Source organism: Garra rufa, chromosome 25 (assembly GCF_049309525.1).
Source record: "Garra rufa chromosome 25, GarRuf1.0, whole genome shotgun sequence".
NCBI classification, from domain to species: domain Eukaryota; kingdom Metazoa; phylum Chordata; class Actinopteri; order Cypriniformes; family Cyprinidae; genus Garra; species Garra rufa.
In genome coordinates, this window is record NC_133385.1 from 21,349,288 (window position 1) to 21,365,720 (window position 16,433).

Sequence of the window (16,433 nt, forward strand, 5' to 3'; positions counted from 1 at the left end):
TACAAAAGGCAAACTGGGCATTATCTTTTCTAGCGCTAAAGCTTTGCTACTGAATTCCTTCCTTAACAATGAAACGAAATGATGATGCAATTGAAGCCAATCCTTAAGAATTTTATACAATTATTACAGCTCAGCAAATCTAGTGATTCGAAGTTGCTGACCCAAAAATAAAATGTCTGTCTTCATTTGCTCATGCTCGTGTTTTTCCAAACCTGTACAGTTTTTCTTTCCTTTTCTTTCTTATGAGAAGTACACAAGAGGAAATTCAGCAAAATATACACGCTGCTCTTTTACATACAATGGGCCTCATTCATGAAATATGAGCAGAATGAATTTTTGTTGTGAATTGTTCGTGAAGCTGTTCTGACGTAAACTTTTGAATTCATGAAAATGTTTGTATTTTCAAAGTGTTATATTAATGAAATGTACACCTGCTCCCTACCACGTGTAAATCTGTGATCTTTTTGGCAAACTGATCACTCTAAATTTTGATGCACTACCATAATTTTTCACAAGTTGTTGCTGTTTTTTTTAACTGTAACCCCAGAACCCCGTTTTTGCCACTGAATACAAAATTTAAAAAGGTAATTGTGACTTTTTATCTCACAGTTTTGACTTCATTTCTTGCAATTGCAAGTTTACATCTCGCAAATCTGACTTTTTTCTCAGAATTACGTGATAACAATTTGCAATTCTGAGAAATAAAGTCACAATTCAAGTCAGAATTGCGAGATATAAACACAATTCTGACTTTTTTTTCTCAAAATTGTAAGTTTATATCTTGTAATTGTGACTTTTTTTCTCAGAATTGCAAATTAAGTCAAAATTGTGAAATATAAACTCACAGTTCTGAGAACATACCAATCTTTTTTCCCCTCAAATTGGACTTGCAAGTTTATATCTCACAATTTTGAGGAGAAAAGTCAGAATTGTGTGAAAAAAGCCAGAATTGCGAGATACAAACATTTGCTAGAAAAAAGTCAGAATTCCTACAGTAGTTTTTGTCTCGCAATTCTGACCTTATTTTTTTGCAATTGTGAGTATCACGCAATTTTGAAAAAAAAAAAAGAGTCAGAATTGTACATTTATATCACGCAATTCTAACTTTATATCTGAGTTCATATCTCACAATTCTAAGAAAGTTGTACCAATTCAGCTGTACCATTATCTCGCAATTCTGACTTTATAACTTGCAATTGCAAGTTTATATTATGCAATTCTGAGAAAAATAGTCAGAATTGGACGATTATCTCGCAATTCTGACTTTATAACTCACAACTGTAAGGTTATATCACAATTTAGAGAAAAAAAAAATCAGAATTGTGTAAAAAAAAATTGCAGAATTGAAAGATATAAACCCACAATTTCGAGAAAAATACAATCTCGCATTTGCTAAAAAAAAAAGTCTGAATTATGAGTTTTTACGTCAAAATTGTGAGATATAAACTTACAATTCAGATTTTTTTTCTCAGAATTGTGTGATATAAACAATTGTGTGAAATAAAGTTAGAATTGTGACTTTTTTTAGCAAATGTGAGTTTGTAACTTGCAATTCTGAAATTTTTTTCTTGAAATTGCGAGGTTATATATCGCAATTTTGGCTTTTTTTTCCCACACAATTCAGATTTTTTTTCTCACAGTTTCTTAAAATAAAGTAAGAATTGCGAGATAAAAACTCATGATTCTGGATTTTTTTGTAGCAAATGTGAGTTTGTATCTTGCAATTCTGGCTAGTTTTCACACAATTCAGATTTTTTTTTCTCACAGTTGCGTGAAATAAAGTCAGAATTGTGAGATAAAAACGTATAATTCAGATTTTTTTTATAGCAAATGCGAGTTTGTATCTTGCAATTCTGATTTTTTTTCACACAATTCTGACTTTTTCTTCAAAATTGTAAGATATAAACTCGCAATTATGAGTTATAAATTGCGAGATCTTACAATTCTTACAGTTTTCTCAGAATTGTAATATAAATTTGAAATTGTGTTAAATAAACAGAATTGCAAGATACAAACTCACAATTGCTAAAAAACAAAAAGTCAGAATTATGAGTATTTATCTCGCAATTCTAACTTTATTTTGCGCAATTGTGAGTTTATATCTTACAATTTTGAAGAAAAAAGTCAGAATTGTAAGTTTATATCTCACAATTCTGACATTATACCTCGCAATTGCGAGAATTGTGAGTTTGTATCACAACTCTAAGAAGAAAAGTCAGAACTGTGGGATAAAAAGTTGCAATAACATTTAAATTTTTCATTCAGTGGTGGAAACGGGCTTCCATATAAAATGCAGTGCTCGACTGTCGCTTTTTACAAAAAGTTTTTCAAAAGTCAAAAGACTTCTATTTCAAAACTTTTGAACTTTTAAAGAATCCTAAAAAAAATTATCAGTTTCCACAAAAATATAATTTTTACTGTATTTTTGATCACATTAATGCAACCTCATACTTTAGACTTCTTTCAAAAACAGTAAAACAAATAACAGCACTTTAAAATATTCAAATTTAACGTGTTATAATAACTATGAGACATTTAAGAGTCTATTTTCTTATACAAAGCATAGTACAACTTCACAATCAATTTTTGTACCACAAAGAAAAAAAGAAAATGGGTTCGAAATAACATGCAAGTAACTAAATGATGACAACTTCTGTTTTAGGTGAACTATTTCTTTAAGTTTTGATTTTAGGCCAAACTCAAGTTTTGAAAGAGCTTTGGATGAGCTCATCTAATGCAAAGTAATAAAGGCGGAAGCTTCCAGGTTATTTGGTGGCATCTGCATTTTTAAATAAAGGCTTTTAAAGTCTATAACGTATTAATATTTTATATAAGTGCTTCAAAACCTGAAGACCTTTGGTAGATACTACGACGTAACCAAGCAGAAGCACCTTCACATGTCTCTTGGCCTCGGGCAGCGTTAACATTGCTGCCCATAAAATCCACACCTTGCAGGGTTCCATTTCACTGCGCTCCCCTCTGTTTTATGTATGTGCTTAGAGGGATCAAAGCAGAGCTGCCACCGATGATGTTAACAAGAATCACAACAGATTCATGAGGGAGGCCGGTCGAGGTGTGGTCTCCATTATCAGGCACTTAGTCCATGCACTCTGTGGAAAGAAGCTTTGCTCATTAACTTAACTCAGAGTGCAACTTACCACATTCCACACAAGCCATGCCAGGGCAAAAGCTTTTAATAGGCCTTAAGAAGGAATGTAGGGCTTGGATGGAGGATAGCTGTGTGAAACAAGCAAGAAACAAACAAACAAACAATCGCAACTATTTGAGCAACATAGAACGTTAGTGTAGCATCTTTAAGAAATGAATAAAAATTTTGTGTACAATAAGGATGCACTACTAGATTTTCAGATTTAAACATTTCTAATGTCGTAATTCTCTATGACATCTTTATTTGTTCAGTTTTTGTTATGATTATGCTTTATCTCAATTTTGACTTTTAAAATTATAATTCTTATTTCGTAGTCTTTTTATCTTGTAATTATGACCAAATGTTTTGTAATTTCAAACTTTTAACTCACAAGTATCATTTCATCTCATACTTTAAACTCATATTAGATCATATTTTCAACTTTTTTATATAATTTTAATTTGATATGTCGTAATTTAGACTTTTTTAACTCATAACTATAATTTACAGTTTTGATGTGTTATAATTTTGACTGTTATGACTTTATCCCAATTTAGACATTTTAACTTTTATATTAGATTTCTGGCTTGGAATGTCATAATAGTGACATTTTAATCTCATTATTATTATAAGTAAATATGTAACTTTATATATCATAATTTTACCTTTTTTCAATTTAGACTTTTTATATAATCATAATTTCATAATTTTAGCTCATAATTTTGAAATATTTTCAACTTTTTATAATAAAGATTTGTCTTTTTATCTCATGCTTATGACTTATGTTATACATTTTATCTCATAATTATGATTTACAGTTTCATGTTTTGTTATAATTATGACTTTTATATTAAAATTCTTACTTGGTACTTTTTAATATCATATTTATTATGAATAAGTATCTCATTTCAACCATTTGTATCATAATTTCAACTTTTACATCATAACTCTGATTTGGTATGTCATTACTTTTATGTCAGAGTTTTGATCTCATTATGACTAAATATCACAAGTTTTATTTTATAATTATGACTAAACTAATAAATTTTAATTTATCTTTATTTAATTTTTATCTCATAATTATGACATTTTCAACTTTGATATAAAAACATTTTATTTTTATCTTATGCTTATGACTTATGTCATACATTTTATCCATAATTATGATTTACAGTTTTGATGTTTTGTTATAATTTTGACTTTATCCCAATTTAAACATTTTATATAATAATTTCAATTTTAATATTAGAATTCTCACTTGGTATGTGATAATCTTGACTTTTTAATCTCATAATTATTATGACTAAATATCTAATTTCAGCTTTTCTTATCGTAATTTTGACCTTTTCTTTTCATTTTGGGCTTTCATAATTTTAATTCTGATTTGTCATAACTTTTTATGTCAGAATTATAATCTCATAATGACATTTTTAACTTTTTATATAAAAATGTGTCTTTTTATCTAATGCTTGTGACTTATGCCATAAATTTGATCTTATAATTATGATTTACAGTTTCGATGTTTTGTTATAATTTTGACTTTTGACTCATAATTATGGCTTTATCATAATTTAGACATTTTATATCATAATTTTAAATTCCTTTATATAATTCTGACTTGGTATGTCAAATTTTATGCTATTTTTTATGTCATAATGACTAAATATCACAATTTAGAGGTTTATTTAATAATTATGACTAAATATTTTAATATTTTATAACTATTTTAATTTTCATCTCATATTGATGACATATTTCCAACTTTTTAAATATAAAAATTGTCTTTTTATCTATTATATTTAAATTGTACCTCTTAATTATGATTTAATGATTTGATGTTTTTTTTTTTTATAATTTTGATTGTGATTTTGACTTATTTTATATTTTTTTGACTTGTCTAATTTTGATTTATTTTATAATTTTGACTTGGTATGTCATAACTTTTTTGCCAGAATTTTTTTTTATCTCATTACTAAATATCACAATTTAGACTTCTTATTTAATAATTATGACTAAATATTTTAGTATAGACTTTATATCTCATAACTAAGACATATTTTCAACTTTTAATTAAAAATGTAAAATTTGTCTTTTTATGCTTATAGTTTGTCATCAAATTTATCTAACAGTTATGATTTACAGTTTTAACTGTTATTAATTTGACTTTTTGTATATTTTAACTTTGTCAGCTCACACTGTAAAAGTTTTCACCAGTTTCAACTTAAAAATGTAAGTTAAGCAGCTGCATTAAAATTTTAAGTTAAATCAACTTTAAAGTACAAGTAATTTCAACTCATAAGTTAAATCTATTTAAAAGTACAAGTCATTTTAACTAATTTTATTGTCGTGAGTTGGAATGAATAGTAGTTTTAAGTTGATTTAACTTAAAATTTTAAGGCAGCTGCTGAACTTAAGTTTTTAAGTTGAAACTGGTAAAAACTTTTTACAGTGCAGTCTACTTTTTATCTCATAATTTCCACCTTTTATATTATAATTCTTACTTATTTTGACTTCAGGTTTTATGGTTTAGTATCTTTCCCATGTAATGGAAATGGGATTTTTATATTTGAAGTCCTCTCAAAAACATTTTTTGAATTTTCAGAGGGGCACAGTCTTGCCCTCAATGCCTTGTGCACTCAGTAGCCCGTCTCTCTCAGCTGTGCCTATTGTGAGATGGGCACCAGTTGGCTTGGCTTCGCACATATTTAGGTCAGCCATCAGCCGTGATGTTGCTGTGGCCACTGCTGGTGAAGCAGGACATGTGTCTTGGCGTTGGCTAACTATGCTTTGGCAGGAGGTTTTTGTCCATCTCTGCCACGGTTGCACTAGCCAACTGCCAATCAGCTGTCCGAGTCTATGTTCTCACATGCTTCTTGAGGAGTGTTTAAGGATAGATGACTGAAATGAGACAAATAAGTCTGATGTGTTTGTATTCTCACCCCATGACACTTCATATTTAAAGCATTAGATCATCCAGAAGTGACAATTCTGTCATTATTTACCCATCCTCATGCCAATGCAACCCCGTATCGCTTTCTATCTACCATGGAACACACAAAAAAAAGGTTTATCAAAATGTTCACATTGGTGTTTTGCATAAAATCAACAATAAAAGTAGTCCACTAGTCTGAATATTTAAATCTGAATTGTTATCAGTTAGTAAAAGTTGTATGTTGTACTTTTTGTATGGTATCATACAGTCTTACCGTGTTGTACAAATAAAGGATTAGTTCACTCCAGGATTAAAATTTCCTGATAATTTACTCACCCCCATGTCATCCAAGATGTTCATGTCTTTCTTTCAAAAAGAAATTAAGGTTTTTGAGGAAAACGTTCCAGGATTTTTCTCCATATAGTGGACTTCAATAAGGATCATTGGGTTGAAGGTCCAAACTGAAGCTTCAAATGGCTCTAGAAGATCTCAGCTGAGGAATAATGGTCTTACCAGGCGAAACGATCATTCATTTCCTAAAGAAAAAAGAAAAAATATAGCTGGCATCTGCGATTATCTAGGTTCACGTGTTTTAAGGCATTTAAGCACATATGAAAAAGACATTATTTAGCAAGCCTATAACCATCTAAGTCAATGATTTAAAAAAGCATTTAGGCAAATCCAGGTAATTTACTGTAGAAATGTTATACTTTTTAATGTTTATGAATGTTATATTGCCAGTTGTGGTCCGATCTCCTTAAAACTTTGCATGCTTATTTAGAATCACCTTCACATCGCATGTGCTCAGCAGGTTTCGTGAAGTTTTGAGTTTTGGGTAAATTTGGACAGGCCCCTTTTCTAAACGACCCTGTTATAGCTTTCCAAAGGGTAAATTTCAACATTTTTTGATAATTATTGACCTAGAGCATCCAGAGAATTGTACTGCAGTGCTTTTTTTTTTCCAGATTAAGTGAAAAAACCTAGGACTAGTCTAGTTCACAAAATAATTTTTTTAACATCTTCTCAATAGTTTAACAAACGAAATGATGGACAGCAGGGGTTCTAGAAGCTAGAAGAAGTTGGATGAGGAATTCTATCATGTGATACAAATATCCTGTGTACATGCAAAAAACTGTGCAATGTACAATCATTTAGATTTAAGTTTAGATGCTCAAACTTCATTAGCCAATGAAATACCCAATTGTCCTTATGGACACGTATGGCACTTTGGATCAAGACTGAGCACAGTGATTTTCATGTTGATAGGACAAATGCTTACTTATGCTTATACACCACCAAATGGCCAAGCTTCGTGATTTTTTTTCCCCTGTGATCTCAGATTGAGCTCATACATAAGTGTTCTGAGTTTATTAGAGGATATCGAATTCCGTTCAGGAATTTTACTAAAAGCGGCCCTGCCTTTTCGAATGTTTTGGCATCCCTTTGCGACGGTGAGTCGAATGTTCCACTTTTTTTTTGAGAATTATTGATATTCACTCTCTAGAGAATCTTCCTGCACTGGTTTGGTTTCCAATCAGGTGAAAAACCTAAAGTAGTTTTTTCGAAGAAAAAAAAAAAAACAATATACCCAAAATTTTCACCATGATCAAATCTGAGGCATGCGTTTTGTCTGCCATGAGCCAGGGATTCCAGAAGCATAAGACAACTGCACCTGCAACTTCATAGCGATTTTATACTTTTGTTCGCTGTAGCACCGATTGGAGCGAACCTTGGTCACGTTGTAGGCGGTTTGAGTACTACCTTCTAATTTTCTAGTCTCTATGACTTACGGTTTGGTCTGCTCAGTAAGTTTTACCTGGAGATTGCTGATCTGTGGGCATTCTAACAGTTACAATAGGGTTACAATGCTACACGTTTGAAACCCTAATTTATATACTTTTTAACCACAAATGCTTGTCTTGCACTAGCTCAACTTCACACATTATGTAACCACGTTGGAAAGGTCACACGTGATGTAGGCGGATGTACCCAGTGTTTACAAAGTGAGCGTGCAAAGAAAGTTAAACGCCCTTTACAAAAAAGCCAAAAACAACGATATCAGATGATTTTGAAGCTGGAGGAGGAAATGAGATGGAGTTTTTCACCCTACTCTACCTTTTTGAACCGAAGTACACAGATGAAGAACAAACTACCTGTGACCTTCTAAACATGATTACATAATGCGGGAAGTAGACACACACCGCAGAGCTAGTGCAAGATGAGCATTTGTGGTTAAAATGTATATGATTTGTCTATTTTTTTTTTTTTTTTTTTAGTAAATGACTGATCGTTCAGCTAGATAAGACCCTTTGAAGCTGCATTGAAACTTTGAAACTTGCAGTTTGGACCTTCATCCTGCTAATCCCCATTGAAGTCCATTATATGAAGAAAAATCCTGGAATGTTTTATTAAAAACCTTCTTTTTGACTGAAGAAAGAAAGACATCAACATCTTGGATGACATGAGGGTGAGTAAATTATCAGGACATTTTAATTCAGGCCATCAATAACTGATGAACAGGAAACTGATGATGACATTAGCTATATAAGACAGTTTAACACTCAGATGATAAACCTCTAGATTTCCCACTGTATTCGTTTGCAAGTGTAGGCTAAGTGTCTTTTGACTGAACAATCATCTTTGCACAGATTGTTTGGCCTTTCCCCCTCGGAAAACACCGTCCTGAATAGCTGCCCTGTGTGTTTGCCTTCATTCTCAGATTGTTCGAAAAGAAAACTGAACATGACACTTGCTCTTTACATAGGCTGTAAACACTGTCACAGCTCAGTGGTCCTGCAAAGGAGTGTGTTGCCAAGTGAAACTGTGAACATTTTAACCTAGTTTACTTTGCCAGTGTCATAATCTCTGCCATCAGTTTTGATGGATTCACTGAAGCTGGGCTTCCTGTGGCACAGTGGTATCTAAAGGCCGTCTTTTCCTTTTAAACGTACAATGTTTTGCTTTGTTTGGAATCAGCTGGTACAGTTTTTGCTCTAGACCACCCACACTTGTGTATAATATTCATATTAACACAGCGATTCATATTTGATCGTATAGACAGATTTTTATCCTGGAGGGGATCCAAAATCACACCTGTAGGTATTTTGTGTGGGACAACTCTTGTCGGTTAACAGTTTTGCATATTTCATGTCTATGCAGTTTTAATGTTTGATTTAAAGGAAATTTTTGTATGATAGTAAAAATGACTAGTGCTCTCTTTAGATTCTCTTTAGAGAAAGTTTCAAGTGCTTGGATCAGTTTTCATCAATACTTTATTGTTAAGTGTTTCTGTAATATTTATTATATGCCAGAGAGTTTGTTATGCTTTAGTAGCACTTACTGGTAAGAGAATCAACAGAGAAGGAGAGAGAGAGATAGACTTAATGCATTTCAGAGTGGCTGTAATATACAAAGTTGGGATTTTATTGCAGACCTCATTAAAGGAAAGACAAAAAAACAAGAAACCACTTAGCATATACATCACTGCCACCTTCTCAAGGATCAGATTTCTGGCATGATTTAGCAAAATTTACTAAGCATATTTTAAAGAAGTTTTTAATAGGATTATTGAGTATTAGAAACACAATGGAACAGGATGTGGCCTGTTATTTGGCCGTTTCCTTTGCAGAAAATGTTTCTTGTGGTTGTGGGAAAACTGTGATTAGTATGTGACACATTTGTGTTTTGCCAAGATTTCAAGTTTGTCAGAATATGACATTTTTAATTATGCATAAAAATAGGTATTTATTTTTATGATGTCAATCGGTTAAAAAAAAGAAAGAAGTGATATTTGTTAAACTAAACCACTAAAAGCAGTGATGCACTACTTGCACTAAATTTAATTTAATGAAGTATGCATGGCGTTTTTACATGCATGTGCAAATGGGTGAGTGTGCAAGAGAGAAAATCTTGTTGTGTCTGCAACTGTTTGTCTGGCTTATCTGACAGTATATGAAAGGACAGTGTAACAGAGTGGAAACATGTCCTCATTGTCCTGCAATTATAGCTCTCTCCATTCACATGATAAAGGGGACCTATACACTAGGAGCCTGCAATTGGTACAACAGAATATAGTGGGCCATGAACAATACCTGTCAAACTAAAGGACAGAGCAAGTGTGACACAGTGGCCAGATGCACAACACGACACTTAGACGCTATTGCTTTTAACCAATTGGTAATGATAAAGTCGGGATGAATGGAAGAAGGGTGGGTTGTTTTTTTGTTAGTTTGTTTTTTTTTAGATTTTTTTTTTATGACCAAGTTAGGAAAGTACTTCAGTTTTTATTTGTAAATTGTTATTTTTAAATGAAATTAAATTAAATTAAATAGTTGTTTGTTTGTTTATTTATTTAGTAGAAGTAGTAGTAATACTATCATTACTATTAATAATGCTAATAATATTAATATCACTAATTATAATAAAATTTTATAATAATATCTAATTTTGTAAAAGAAAAATAACAGCATCAGATCTATTTAAAAAATACTTGTATACAAATAAGTATCAAAATAATATATTAGTATTTTTCCTTGTAAAAATGTATAATGTTAACAGCAACAGTAATTGTTTATTTTTTGTTGGTTTATTATTAATAATAATAACAATAATACACTTTTTTAGTATTTTATTTTTATAATATTAGGAATATAAAAAATATAAGTGTCATCAACTGGCTGCTAAAAGTGTCAAAATGATATATTCATATTTTCTCGGTAAAAATATAAATATATATAATATTAAAACAAATACTGACTAATAGTAACAGTAAACTTTATTTATTTGTTTGTTTGTTTATAACACTGTTATAACACTATTAATAAAAACAATAATATTCATACACTGTTTTCTGCAATATTTTTATAGTATCAGGAATAATAAAGATATACGTGTATTCAAATAAGTATATAAACAATATATTCATATTTTTTCCTTATAAAAAATTATAAAGTTAACAACAATAGTAATTGTTTATTTGTTTTTTAGTAATAATAACAATAATACACTTTGTTTTCTACAATATAGTTATAGTATCAGGAATATAAAAAAATACTTCTCAGAATGATATATTCATATTTTTCATTGTAAAATAATAATAATGATAATAATAATAATAAATTATAATATTAAAACAGTGTTTTTGCAGTATTTTATAGTATCAATAATAACAAAATATTTTATATTTTTCCTTGTAAAAATTATAATGTTAACAACAATAGAAATTGTTTGTTTGTTTATCAGTAGTAGTAGTAATAATAATAACAATAATACACTCAATAATACACTTTGTTTTCTGAAATAATTGTATAGTATAAAGAATATAAAAATATATCAGGTATATAAAAATTTACTTGTAGTCAAATAAGTATCAGAATGATGTATTCATATTTTTCCTGGTAAAAAAAAAATATTTTATATATATATATATATATATATATATATATATTAAAACAAATAGTAACTAATCATAATAGTAAACTTTATTTATTTATTTAAATAATACTATTTAAATAATTATCAATAAATTATCTATACCTCCTCTCCAAACTAAACTTTTCAAACATATTTCTCTTTTTGTGTTCATAGTTGATGCATTGCTTGGCAGGAAGCTGGTTGTATTGCTGTTCAAACAGTATGAAAAATGTTCATAAAACTTTGAATGTTGAAATGCTTGGTGAACAATCACAGAATTAAGCTCCATGTTCCAGCATGCTCTTAAAGTTCATCTCTCTCACAAGAATGTAAACTTACCACCTGCCAGCCCTCACCATGCCATTCATTTCAGTTTAAACATTAACCCAGTCCCTCAATGTGCCTTTGTGTCTTCACAGATGGACTCCACCAGGTCTCGGCCCTCTGTACTCTACGAGTGACCATCATCACAGACGACATGTTAACCAACAGCATCACTGTTCGTCTGGAGAACATGTCTCAAGAGCGTTTCCTCTCCCCTCTGCTGTCACTCTTTACCGAAGGCGTAGCTGCAGTCCTGTCCACCAGTCCTGATGGTGTCTTTGTCTTCAATGTCCAAAACGACACGGACGTTAGCGGCAGCATTCTTAATGTCACTTTCTCTGCCCTGCTTCCGGGTGGAGCTCCGGGACGTTATTTCCCATCAGAGGAGCTGCAGGAGCAGCTGTACCTGAACCGTACGTTGTTGACGCTGATCTCGACTCAGCGTGTACTGCCGTTTGATGATAATATCTGTTTGCGGGAGCCCTGTGAGAACTACATGAAGTGTGTAGCCGTTCTGAAGTTTGACAGTACGGCCCCCTTCGTGGCGTCCAACACGGTTCTTTTCAGGCCCATACACCCTGTGAACGGGTTACGGTGTCGATGTCCTGATGGTTTCACTGGAGACTACTGTGAGACGGAGGTGGACCTTTGTTACTCAGGCCCGTGTCAGAATAACGGGAAGTGCCGTAGTCGAGAGGGGGGATACACCTGTGAGTGCCCGCAAGATTTTACAGGTCAGTATCACTATCATCTATCTATCTACATATGTCTGTCTGTCTGTCTGTCTGTCTATCCTTCCGTCCATCTGTCTATCTGTCTATGTATTCTTCTATCCATCAGTCTATCTGTCTGTTTCTCTGTTCATCCATCCGTCTATCTCTCTGTCTGTCTGTCCGTCCATCCATTCTTCCATGTGAATGTCAGTCCATCAGTCTGTCTGTTTGCTAATGTATCCAGCTGTCCATCTGTCTGTCTGTCTGTCTGTCTGTCTGTCTGTCTGTCTGTCTGTCTGTCTGTCTGTCTGTCTTTCCGTTTGTCTGTCTATCCGTCCGTCCATCTGTCTGTCCGTCGATCCATCCATCCGTCTGTCTGTCTATATATCCGTCTATCCATCTATGTTATTCTATTTGACTGTCCATCCATTTGTCCATCTATCTGTATATCTGTATGCCCGTCCATCCGTCTGTCCATCTATTCATCCATCCATCTGTCTAACTGTCTGTCTATTCATCCATCCATCCATCTGTCCAACCATCTGTCTGTCTGTCTGTCCGTTAATCTATGTATCCACCTGTCCATCTATCTGTGTCTGTCTGTCTATCTGTCTATCCATCTGTCTGTCTGTCCTTCCATCCATCCATCTCTCTGCCTGTCTGTCTATCCGTCCGTCCATCTGTCTGTCTGTCTGTCTGTCTGTCTGTCTGTCTGTCTGTCTGTCTGTCTGTCTGTCTGTCTGTCTGTCTGTCCGTCTATCCGTCTGTCTGTCTGTCTGTCTGTCTGTCTGTCTGTCTGTCTGTCTGTCTGTCTGTCTGTGTATCCGTCTATCTGTCATTCTGTTTGTCTGTCTATCCGTCTATCTATCTGTATATCTGTATGCCCGTCCATCCCTCTGTTCATCTGTCTGTCTCATCCATCCATCCATCTACCTATCTGTCTATCTATTCATCCATCTATCCATCTATCCATCTGTCCAACCATCTGTCTGTCTGTCCGTTAGTCTATGTATCCACCTGTCCATCTATCTGTGTCTGTCTGTCCATCCGTCTATTCATCTGTCTGTCTGTCTGTCTGTCTGTCTGTCTGTCTGTCTGTCTGTCTGTCTGTCTGTCTGTCTGTCTGTGTATTGTCTGTCTGTATGTCCATCCATCCATCCATCCGTCTGTCCATCTATTCATCTGTTTGTGTGTGTGTGTGTGTGTGTGTGTGTGTGTCTGTCTGTCCATCTATCTATCTGTTTACCTCTGTGTGTGTGTGTGTGTGTGTGTGTGTGTGTACCTGGTATTCATCACGTTGTGGGGACCAAATGTCCCCACAAGGATAGGAATACCAGTAGATTTTGACCTTGTGGGGACATTTCTTAGGTCCCCATGAGGAAACAGGCTTATAAATCATGCACAATGAGTTTTTTTGAGGAAGTAAAAGTGTGCACAATCTCCTGTGAGGGCTAGGTTTAGGTGTAGGGTAGGTGTAGGGCGATAGAAAGTACGGTTTGTACAGTATAAAAACCATTACGCCTATGGAATGTCCCCATAAAACATGTAAACCAGTGTGTGTGTGTGTGTGTGTGTGTGTGTGTGTGTGTGTGTGTGTGTGTGTGTGTGTGTGTGTGTGCGTGTGCGTGTGTGTCTGTCTGTCCATCTATCTATCTGTTTACCTGTGTGTGTGTGTGTGTGTGTGTGTGTGTGTGTGTGTGTGTGTGTGTGTGTGTGTCCGTCCGTCCGTCCGTCTGTCTGTCTGTCTATCTGTCTGTCTATGTATCCATCTCTCTGTCATTCTGTTTGTCTGTCCGTCCGTCCGTCCATCTATCTGTATATCTGTATGCTGGTCCATCCATCCATCCATCCATCCATCCATTTATTTGTATGTCTGTCTGCCCATTCATCCATGTGTCCATCTATCCATTCGTCTGTCTATGTATCCGCCTGTCCATCTGTCTATTTATTTGTCTGTCTGTCCATCCATTTCTCTGTCTGTCTGTCTGTCTGTCTGGTAGTCTATGTATTCGTCTATCCTACTGTCTATCTGTAGGTTTGTTTGTCTGTCTGTCTTTCTGTCTATCTGAATTGCAATTATGTATCCTGTTGGCTCCCTAAAGTCAGTTCAAAATTAGGAATTGAACTCGGATTTAAACAGCATTCTCAATTCAGGTCTGAATGGGGCACAATTTTATACACAGTTCATTATCGGCCAAGTGAAAATTGCAAGTCTGATTGCCTAGAAAACAAACAGCTGTCTCAAACAGCATGATCTGAGGTGATATTCGCTATGTTGATGTATAATACTTAGCAAATCCAAGCAATAGTGAGCTAATAGTAGAGTGTGCCACAACAAACACTGAAAAGTGTGTGTGTTTTGTATGGCTAGTTTATTGCAAATTGGTTGCAAATTGTCCTCTTCTCAGTTGCTCAGACTCGTGAGAGTGTCATTAGTTGAGTGTCATCCGCTCTTGGGGAAAGGAATTATCCTGTGTAAGTTTGACAGCAGGAATGGCATCCAGACCCTCAGTCCCGAGGTTCCCGCACTGGATCATTCACTTTGACAGCTTCTGTCTGTTTCTCAGCTCAGGTTTCTGGACTGCAGTAAAGAGTAGAGAACCTCTGCCCTCTCAAGCCCTCAGGTAGTATGTGGTCATAACTAGAGGTGTTGACAGTGGCCTCTGTAGTTCCTCTCATGGGTTTCTCTCATTACAGAGTAATGTATCCCTGTAATTCCTCAGAAATGAGGGATTATCTGACCGACATTTGGATCATTACTTCTTTGGAACCTCTTTTGTGTGTCCCAGTCGACATAGTTCCTCTGGGCCCAGATCTTGTCAAGGTAATGGCAGCTACACAATGGTGTGCACATCGAGCTGGCCAGGAATCAGAGATACAGGATTACAAGCGCAACAAGGTAAAGTCCTTCAAGCAAGCCTCAGATGTTTGTTCCGAGGCTACTGCGATTGTCAGCATGATGATGGATTTTTGGGGAGATTGTCATCGCCATGTTTCTGTGTCCTGTGCGGATATGTCCATCTCAGGTGAAAACAAACCACACATGGCTAGATACACACACACACAGGGTCCAAAATAACACACAGAAAGTGACAAATACAAGTCAAATTTGATATGATCTAAGACATACAAACTGTCTGATTGAAATTTTTACATCAGTGAAAAATTTGTTCTGTATCTATCTATCTATCTATCTATCTATCTATCTATCTATCTATCTATCTATCTATCTATCTATCTATCTTTCTATCTATCTTTCTATCTATCTATCTTTCTATCTTTCTGTCTATCTATAGTTCTATTGTTGTATTTATCTATCTATCTATCTATCTATCTGTCTGTCTGTCCGTCCGTCCGTCCGTCCGTCCGTCCGTCCGTCTATCTATCTATCTATCTATCTATCTATCTATCTATCTATCTATCTATCTATCTATCGTTCTATCGTTCTATCGTTCTATCGTTCTATCGTTCTATCTATCGTTCTATCTATCGTTCTATTATTCTACCGTCCTGTCTATCTATTTTAATAAAAAAAATTATAGTTAATTCTGGAATGATTATAGAATGTCAATTCTTTTTTCTTCTAATTTGCATTTCAATTTAAAATGCATATATTTGTACTATTATTATTTTCACCTGCTGTCAACAGGTGTGGCAAAAATTCTTTTTTTGGACCCTGTATACACACGCACACACACATATGTGAAAACAGGGCTAAAAAAACACTCAGGAAACAAGATTATCAGGTTCAGTTGACCTTTATTGCAATATTAAGCAAAGCAGTCTAACTTTCAGCTGTGTTTTTCATGATGTTTATCTTAGTTTGATCAAATGCCTTAAACTCAATCTCAGAATTGTATATTGTGATAAATATCAAAGGAACCCTCTGGCAAAAATCTACCTG

At 34.0% G+C, this 16,433-nt stretch overlaps 1 protein-coding gene across 1 annotated transcript in view; it reads left to right on the top strand.

Moving 5' to 3' along the window:
- Window positions 1-16,433, top strand: part of LOC141302135 (cadherin EGF LAG seven-pass G-type receptor 1-like) — a 71,718-nt gene that overhangs the window by 10,960 nt on the left and 44,325 nt on the right. Inside the window, exon 2 of the mRNA XM_073832324.1 lies at window positions 11,912-12,550. Coding sequence (XP_073688425.1) covers window positions 11,912-12,550 — 639 coding nt within the window. The remainder of the gene's footprint in view (window positions 1-11,911; window positions 12,551-16,433) is intronic.